The sequence below is a fragment of the Nicotiana tabacum genome, chromosome 23, assembly GCF_000715075.1.
Source record: "Nicotiana tabacum cultivar K326 chromosome 23, ASM71507v2, whole genome shotgun sequence".
NCBI lineage: Eukaryota > Viridiplantae > Streptophyta > Magnoliopsida > Solanales > Solanaceae > Nicotiana > Nicotiana tabacum.
Genome location: NC_134102.1, coordinates 120,892,138 through 120,902,020, shown reverse-complemented (window position 1 = coordinate 120,902,020; position 9,883 = coordinate 120,892,138). Strand labels below are relative to the sequence as shown.

Here is a 9,883-nt window from a genome sequence, read left to right as displayed (position 1 = left end):
TCCTTAGGAAGAGAATCTTTATCATCTGCCCAAATGATAATAGAACATCTAAGTAAGAAAAAAGTACAGAATGTTCTGCTTCATCTGATATGACTTAACAAGAAAAAAAAAATATTATACACCGCATAGAAAATAGTTTGTTTCCTTAAAATAAAATATGAAGAATTGAAGTTATAGGAAGAATATAAACCTCAAAGCAATTGAATACTTTGATTTGGGTTTTTACAATAGAACAATTTGAACGATAAATGAGCAACAGAACTGCAAGATCATTCCGTAAGGTTAAGTACTTGATCTAATTTTATGATACAAAAGGTGAAAATATCTCTCTCAATGATGGTAATTCTAAAAAGCCCTTTTTGATTACGAATAGTGGTGGCTATAAGATGTTCCTCCAATATTGTTGCTACCGGAGGGGACATGTTAAGCACATCCTTAGGAAGAGCATCTTTGTCATCTGCCCAAATGATAACAGAACATCTAAGTAAGAAGAAAGTACAGAATGTTCTGCTTCATCTCATTTGACTTAACAAGAAAAAAAAATATTATACACCGCATCCAAAATAGTATGTTTCCTTAAAAAAAATGAAGAATTGAAGTTATAGAAAGAATATAAACCTCAAAGCAATGGAATATTTTGATTTGGGTTTTTACAATAGAACAATTTGAACGATAAATGAGCAAAAGAACTGCAAGTTCATTCCGTAAAGTGAAGCACTTGATCTAATTTTATGATACAAAAGGTGAAAATATCTCTCTCAATGATGGTAATTCTAAAAAGCCCTTGTTGATTACGAATAGTGGTGGCTATAAGATGTTCCTCCAATATTGTTGCTACCGGAAGGGACATGTTAAACACATCCTTAGGAAGAGCATCTTTGTCATCTGCCCAAATGATAACAGAACATCTAAGTAAGAAGAAAGTACAGAATGTTCCGCTTCATCTCATATGACTTAACAAGAAAAAAAATATATTATACACCGCATACAAAATAGTATGTTTCCTTAAAAAATAAAGAATTGAAGTTATAGGAAGAATATAAACCTCAAAGTAATGGAATACTTTGATTTGGGTTTTTACAATAGAACAATTTGAACGATAAATGAGCAGCAGAACTGCAAGTTCATTCCGTAAGATGAAGCACTTGATCTAATTTTATGATACAAAAGGTGAAAATATCTCTCTCAATGATAGTAATTCTAAAAAGCCCTTTTTGATTACGAATAGTGGTGGCTATAAGATGTTCCTCCAATATTTTTGCTACCGGAGGGAGACATGTTAAGCACATCCTTAGGAAGAACATATTTGTCATCTGCCCAAATGATAACAGAACATCTAAACAAGAAGAAAGTGCAAAATGTTCTGCTTCATCTTATATGACTTAGCAAAAAAATATTGTTATACGCCGCATACAAAATAGTGTATTTTTTTATAAAAAATATGAAGAATTGAAGTTATAGGAAGAATATAAACCTCAACGCAATGGAATACTTTGATTTGGGTTTTTCAAAGGTAAAAAAATACATTTTTGGATGTCCTTAGCATGAAAACTCTACAACCACGTAAATTAGATTAGATCCTAATTTCCTTATGGCTTGTCATATAATACATAACCATTCCAATACATGCACGATCATTATTCATTTCTGTGAAAGCTAATTCTTTTGGGAAGTTACCATGAATTTATAAAAAAAAATATTTTGTAGCTCTGCCTTTTTCTCTCTTTTAAATTGCACAATATATATCTAAATACTTCTTGTTTCCGTAAATTGCACATAAACTTTCAGAAACAAACATTAGTTGAAGGCTATTGTTTAGTTGATTAGAAGCAACTGTTACATTTGCTTACAGATTTTTGTTTTTCTTTCTTGAGAGTGAATCTTTTTCTTTTCCATTACATCGATTTTTGTCTACTAAGCGAATTCAGAGAAAAATTAAAGAGGAAAAGAAATATAGCCTTTTCCAATCATAATCTCTTGGTAAATTGCATCGTACTGTTTTGCCTGCTTCACTAAAGAAATCCCTCCAACATTGCATATTCTCCAAATCTGTCTTTCAAAATGTCCTCATCTCTGGCAACATATTTAGCAAAATTTTCTTTACTACGCTATTGCTTTAAGTAGTTATTCTTGAAAGAAGCTAATTACACTTGCAGGCTGCAATAAACAAAGAAATTATTTGTATAACTCTATATCCAATCTCCATTATTGCATTTTAAGAAACTTTGTTTTGGACCTAAAAGAGAAAAAAAGACACACATCATTTAAAACTAATTTCTAACCATTACAACAATGCCATATATACTAATTTCACCTTTGATTCATCAAGACAAACTATGATATACAAAAATGATCAACTGGCAATTAGCATCCGTATTATAGAATAAGTTCCCTGGAAAAATTAGAATAAATCTTTTTGGTGTTCTTGTTAAAAATAGATTGAGTAATCATTGCAGCTATCTGCAATTTAAGGACATTTGAACAAATGGATGACGCAAACACCATAAACTTTTCCTAATACTAATTTCAACAGAATCTTTAATCTATTTTGCAATATTTAATGATGAAGGAGGTGATAGTGAATACTTTGCACTGTTCATAATTTTACTTTATACACTGTGTATTTTTTTATTTTTTTTTCCTTTGATCATTAAGATAGAAATTTCATTCACAAAATACACAACTAATTAGATGGTGCTATGAACTATACAACCAAACCAGAAGTATAATTCTTTTTCCTTGTGTAGGGTTTTTTTTTACCCTGCTTATCCTAACTCTTATATCATGTTCAGAAATTGATCGGATATTAAAATTTAGCAAACCAGGAACGGTAACCCAGAATATAAAATGAGAGACCATTTCCAAATAATATCCAAAAATATGGTCTCAAAAAAAATGGTATACGAAATTGGACTTACGCAGGCATAGTCAAGATGATTAGCAGTCATGGATGTGGCAGCCTCGGCGGCCAGGTCACAACATTTCTAGTACAGAATATCTGAGAAATCTTAAGTCTATGCAAATTGGTGACAAATAAGAACATGCATGTCCGAAATGGGGTAGATAAATATAAAAATAAAATATTTATTAAGAACCCATCAAAAAATGTTCAAATTATTTCATACCTATTCGATAAAGGGTGCACGCATACAACTACCAAATTTGAGATATGAAAAACTATTGCATACATTTGAGTGGGTTATGGACAAAAAGACCATATTGATCCAGTTAACAAAGATGAAGATAAGTTACCGCCACCCGCCAAACTTACTCTTACATTGAAATCACACATATATCTCATACATTGGATGAGAAACTTAGTTGCAAAACCTTAATGAAGCTATGTAGAAACTTTTTACTCATTGAATAGAAGTAATGAGGATTTCTTTCTTGTTGCTTGTTCTCGCATATGAAATCACAAAATCCTAAGCTAAAATATTAAAAACCTAACTGAACTTGGACATTTTCTTCTTTGATGTTTTTGTACTCCTCTCTATGTCACATTGATACATCTTCTTTTCTTCTTTCATGTAATTTCCCTGCTTTTCAGTCCAAAAACAAGGACGATTTCATGGATATTATAATAATTCCATGAAACAAAATGCTTTTAATAGAACTCTGAAACATCTAGAAAATATGGTAATAGACTTCATTGGTGGCTTTGCTGATGTCCATGCCCCACTCTATTAATTCACAGAACACTTTTTGGCTACAACATGCCTAGGTTACATGATAAAACACACAAAATCATTTTCTCAATATTTGTCTCGGAAAACTAAAATCTACAAAAAACAGTTTAAATAAAATAAACCAGAAGATTGTAAGGAACAAATTGAACAAAAAGGAAGGAGTAAGAGGAAGAACACACCAGAGAGAGAGAAAGAGCAGAAGAGATGACCTGAAGAAGCCCAGAAAGAGAGAGAGAATTGAAAGTAAGAACTAAAATTTGAAGCCGATAAGAATTGTGGAGTCTAGTAGGGTTTAGCGACCCACCGATCGGAGATTTTCTGTTCGGTCACTTTATCCGCCGTCGGAAAGGCATCGTCGGCGAGACTCACCCATCCATCGTACTGATATATACTCAAATTTACAAGTTTTTGTGGACAGAAGAGAATCAAATAGTGATGGAGGATTGGGAGGATGTTCCAGTTCCGGATCTTCTTAAGAAGGAGCAACCAAGGAGTAAATGGGATGATGAAGATGCAGATGATAATGATGTAAAAGAATCTTGGGAAGATGAAAAGGAGCCTGTTCCGGCACCTAAACCAGAACCTCCTGCTGAAAAGGCACCCAAGAAGTCTGCTGAAAAAGCTAGTGAAAAGAAAGGCAAGGAAGCTGAAATTCATACCAAGGAAGAGCCTCTAGATCCAGTAGCAGAGAAACTTCGCCAGCAAAGGCTTGTGGAAGAAGCTGATTATAAGTCCATAGCTGAATTGTTCGTCACGAAAGGTGGTGATGACAAGACCATTGACAATTTCATCCCCAAAAGTGAGAATGATTTCTTGGAATATGCTGAGTTACGTTGATTTCTCATAATTAAGCTGCGACCATATGAGAAAAGCTACCATTATATGTGGTTGCTCAAGGCCTCATCCCTGAGCCGATGAAGGAAGTCAGAGTCTGGTACCCTGGACTTAGTATTCTTCTTGGGCTTACGAGCCCGGGTGGCTGCCCTCTTTTTTATCTTCGCCACTAGATCTGGGGAACCTGAGGACTTATTTTTCCTCTTCTTCTCCTACGTGGAAGCCCCAGACAGTCCCGAAATGGAGGGTTCGATGGGTAAGGACGTATGCTCGTCCCCTACCAGAGGCCTAAAATCGGTGGTCTTAGACAAACCTACGAGGGAAAGGAGAAAGTCAACATTATGTAAGCTTGGGACGTAGTAATAACTATTTAGGGGAGAGCCTTTCTATGAGAACGGGCTTCCCATTTGCCCCTCGAAAGTTTGTGCCACGTGCGCTTGTGGTATGACATCTGCTTGCAGATTCTTTCGATCCACTCCTTGAGTCAGGGGATCGCATTAGGAACCCGAGCAATAGCTGCGCGACTATAAATACTGGTGATGAGAGAAGAACTAAAGGGAAATTGACACTTAAGGAAAGACTACACTTACAAGATGCATTCTACTTCTTGAGGAATGGCAGGAACTCGGGAGGGATCATGTCTTCAGTTTTTACCCAAACAAAATACCCTTGCCAACCTCGGTCTCTATCCTTGTCGATGCTGGAAAAGGGGGCCTTGGTGGCTTGGCGAACAAGCTTGATTAGTCCCTATCGAAAATTTTGGGGACTGTACAGATGGAGTGGTTGGTCGAGGGTGAACTGAGAAGATTCGGTGTTGTTCATAAAATGGTGTAAAAGGTTCACAATCCTCTAGACGTACGGGTGGATTTGCCCGAGGCACACCTCGTACCTCTTACAAAAGGCCAGGATTGGTAGGTCTACCGGGCCCAGCGTGAAAGGGTAAGTGTAAACACTTAAATACCCCTCCACGTGGGTAGTAATATCGTCCTTAGGTCTGGGGACAACCACGTCCTTGCCTTCCCATTTACAATCCTCCCGGACTATGGAAAAGGTATCTTTAGTAACAGAGCATATGTATATCCACGCTCTTTCACCTCGGTCTTGTTTGACGGAGGTATTCCCGACCATGAAGTCATCTCCGATAGAACAAGCCCCGGGTCTACAGCTTTTTATAGGAGGCTCTGGAGCCACCTCGACATTTGCGGCCGGGTGGGAAGATGAAGGGGCCGCTTGCTGTGGTACAGACTTGGAAGTTTTGACCATCGTGAATCTGGGAAATATATGAATATTTGAAGAAGGAATATGAAATGAGATTGTCAATGACTGCGTTGAAAGGTGCAGATGCTAAATAAATTGCCTCTTCTGTTACTGCAATTGCAAATGAGAAGATTATAGCAGAAAAGGAAGCCAATGCAAGTAAAAAGAAAGGTGCAAAGAAGAAGCAGATACATGTTGATAAGGCAGATGACGAAGCTGTGGTAAATGCATATGATGGTTATGATGATTATGATTTCATGTGAAAGGGAAACTTAGCAAACACATGCATGTTAGGCCGACAATATCACCTTTCTAGTTACATTAGTCCGACAATCTTTTGGATTTACAAGTGACAACTGTGAGGAAGATCCTGCAGCCTGTTCTCCCAATTCTGGAGGCTTATTGAATGTCATGTTTTTTTTTTTTGGTTTACATTTTGAGATCAGTTACTGGTTGGAGATCCATTGGTAAAATATTTTTCAGTTGATCTGCGTTTTCTTGTATGATGTGGATCTTAGATTTTGGACCTATAGATTTCCTGTAACTGTCTAATTCGAAACTATTTATATGGACTCTTTCTTCTTTAAAAAAAAAACTAAAATTTGCTTTTAAAATCTTATATAATAAAAGGAGAGGCAAAAACACATTATTAAGACAAGTGGCATAATCACAAAAAGTCAAGTGACATTATTTAGACAAAATAAACTACCTTTTTAACTAAAAAATATCTTTTTAAATTTTGAATTAATTGGTTACTCTATTTGAATTAATAAATATAGATATCTTATAATTAGCTATATTAAAAATATAAAAATATAAAAAAAATAACTACTCATTCAAATTTGGGAGTAGTTTCAAGTTGGAGTTTTAAAGTTATTTTAAAAAACGAAAAATAAGAAAAACTTAAATGTAACGACCCGACTTGTCGTTTTAAGAATTAATGTCGCGTTCAGTGACTTAAGGTCTCGAGCAATTTCGCAATATGTATTATGACCCGCATGTGTGATCGAGTTTGATTTACGAATGATTCAGAGAGATTTGGGACACTTAGTCCCTCAGATGGAAGCTTAAGTCTTAGGATTTTTATCGTAGTTGGAACTGTGTGAAGACGACTCCGGAATAGAGTTCTGTCGGTTCTTTTAGCTCCGTTGGGTGATTTTGGACTTAGGAGCGTGTCCGGACTGTGAATCTGAGGTCTGTAGCCAATTTAGGCTTGAAATGGTGAAAGCCGAATTTTTGGAAAGTTTGACCGGGGGGGTTGACTTTTTGATATCGGGGTCGGAATGCGGTTCCGAGAGTTGGAACAATTTCGTTATTTTATTTGGGACTTGCCTGCAAAATTTGATGTCATTCCGGTTTGGTTTGATAGGTTTTGGCACGAGTTTTAGAAGTTAGAAGTTCATAATTCGTTTCGATGCGCGATTCGTAATTCCGGTGTTGTTTGATGTGGTTTGAAGCCTCGACTAAGTTCGTATGATATTTTGGTACTTGATGGTATATTTGGTTGAAGTCCCGAGGGGCTCGGGTGCGTTTTGGGGTGGTTTCGGACCAAATTGGAGCTGTTTGAACTGATGTTGCTGAAGTCTGGTTTCCTTCTTCGCGAACAAGAAAGGAGTCCCGCGTTCGCGAAGAGGAATTTGAGGGACTAATGATTTAGTCTTCGCGAATGCGAAGCTGTGGACGCGAACGCGAAGAAGGAGCAGGGCAAGCCTTCGCGAACACGGCCCAGGCAACGCGAACGAGAAGAAGAAAGGAAGATTGGGGCCTGGGGTCGTTTGGCCTTCGCGAACGTGAAGCGTGGAACGCAAACATGAAGGAGTTGGTCAGCTGACCATCGCGAACGCGACAAGGAGTTCGCAAACGCGAAGAGGAAATGATGGGGCAGAAACAGTTGGCCTTCGCGAACGCGACGAGGAGGTCGCGAACGCGATGAAGGATTTGAGGCAGTTGGGTTTTGGCCTTCGCGAACGCAAAGCAATGGTCGCGAACGCGAAGAAGGCCTATCTGGGCAGAATTAAAAGTCCCAAAAACGAGGGTTTGAGTTCATAACTCAAAATCAAATTTGGAGCTCGGTAAAAGGCGATTTTTGGAGAGATTCTTGCGTGGGTGTTTGGGGGTAAGTGATTCTTATCCAGTTTTGATTAATTTTCATGATTATGTCTTTGAATCCATCATTTAATTCGAATTTAGTGGAGGAAAAATCAAGATTTTTATAAAATCATCCAAAAATAAAAATTTAAGATTTGAAAGTCGAGTTGTTATTGGAATTCGATAAAATTGGTATGGTTGGACTCGTATCGGAATGGGTGTTTGAATTTCATAAAAATTATGTCGGGTTCCAAGAGGCGAGTCCCGCGTTGACTTTTGTTGACTTTTGGGAATAAATTTTTTTGTCGACGTATTATTAACCGGAATTATTTTCGATGAATTTTAATAAAGCTATACAATTAATTTGGATAGATTTGAATGACCCGGAGGTCAATTCAAGAAAGAACACGATTTTGGAATATCGGCATAACTTCAAAAAGGTAAGTATCTTGCCTAACCTCGAGTGGGAGAATTACCCCTTAGGCATTGAGTCTTATGTGCAAATTGTGTGGTTGGAAGCCGTGTACGCGAGGTGATGAATACGTACTCGGGCTTATATGTGCAAATTTTATTGGTTAAAGTTTTAGGCAACTTTATGTATTAAATTAGATAATTATTGGCACTAGTAAATACTTGAGTTATCATGCTGCATTCCTTAATTGTCAAGTTTGTGTTTTATATAATAATTTGGTGTTATTGTAATTTGGATTTTATGTGAATTCCGTGTGTTTATTGATTTGATATATTTCTTGGAACTAAATTCATGATGGAATCCTTATCTGCAAATATTTATTAAATAAGTTTAAATTAATGAGTTAATATAATTATCAAGAATGTGGAGCCTTGGGCTATTTATTGAGAAATTTATTGATTCTGCTACATATTGGAACTTGATTGTGGTCAGTAGCAAATTGTGATATGAATTATTGTATTGTGTTGTAGATTAAACACTCTCCTTGACGTTATTTATACTTCCTACATTGATTGTTAATGATATACATGTGCTTGGTGAGGAAGAGTGTAAAGCACGAATGGTGATGCAGTGCCATTTATATTATATTATTATGTGAGGGAGAGTGTAAAGCACGAAGGGTGATGCTGTGCCATTTCATTTATATTATCAGGTGAGGATGAGAGTAAAAGCACGAAGGGTGATGCCGTGCAATTATTATTTTATTATCGTATACTCATGGCACGAAGGGTGTTTTTGTGCAGGAGAGGACGAGAGACATACATTATATTATGATATTGTTTGTTGTGTATACATCCATGCCTTTATCTTGAGATGTTATTGTGCGCCTATGTTTTCTATGTGACTTGTAGTCGTGTTGCTTCATTGTACCTCTACTTTATTCTTTTTACTGTTATTGGCATTTCTCTCACCTTAGTTGGTACTGTTGTATGTATGTACTGTGAGAAAGATATAAATGCACGAAGGGTGTTGCCGTACCAATTGATTTGATCTACATATATATATATATATATATATATATATATATATATATATATTGGGTGAGAATGAGACAAGTGCACAAAGGTATTGCCGTGCCATTTGATGTGATACGTTGAATATATTTCTCACGCCATGAAAGTTAAATAAGGTTGACTTGGTGACTTTTACTCGAAAGAATTATATTTCAAAGTTATTTACTTGAAAGAATTATATTTGAAAGATATTTACTTGAAGGAATTATATCCGAAAGCTATTTATTGGAAAGAATTATATTCGGAAGAGATTTATTTGAAATAATTCTATTTGAAAGATATATTTATTTGAAGAAAGTATATTTGAGATATATTCATTGAAAAGGATTATATTCTAGAGACTTTCATTGAAAAACTTATAGATAAAAGATGTATATTTTGAAATACTTGATTAATTGGTTGTACCTGTGTTTATTATTCGTTGAGTAATATTTATGATGTTCCTGTTGCTTTGCTGTTTAAATCACTAGTTGATTGGTGTTGCCCTTATTGTTATTTATTTTCTATTATTTTCGTATGCTATATTGCAC

General features: G+C 36.0%; 1 protein-coding gene across 1 annotated transcript; it reads left to right on the top strand.

The window, feature by feature from the left end:
- The first annotated feature begins 3,966 nt into the window (after positions 1 to 3,966).
- LOC107760667 (uncharacterized) lies at positions 3,967 to 4,541 on the top strand. Its single transcript, XM_016578750.2, has one exon. The coding sequence runs from the start codon at positions 4,125 to 4,127 to the stop codon at positions 4,524 to 4,526; it is 402 nt and encodes a 133-aa protein (XP_016434236.1). The 5' UTR covers positions 3,967 to 4,124; the 3' UTR covers positions 4,527 to 4,541.
- Positions 4,542 to 9,883: the final 5,342 nt, after the last annotated feature.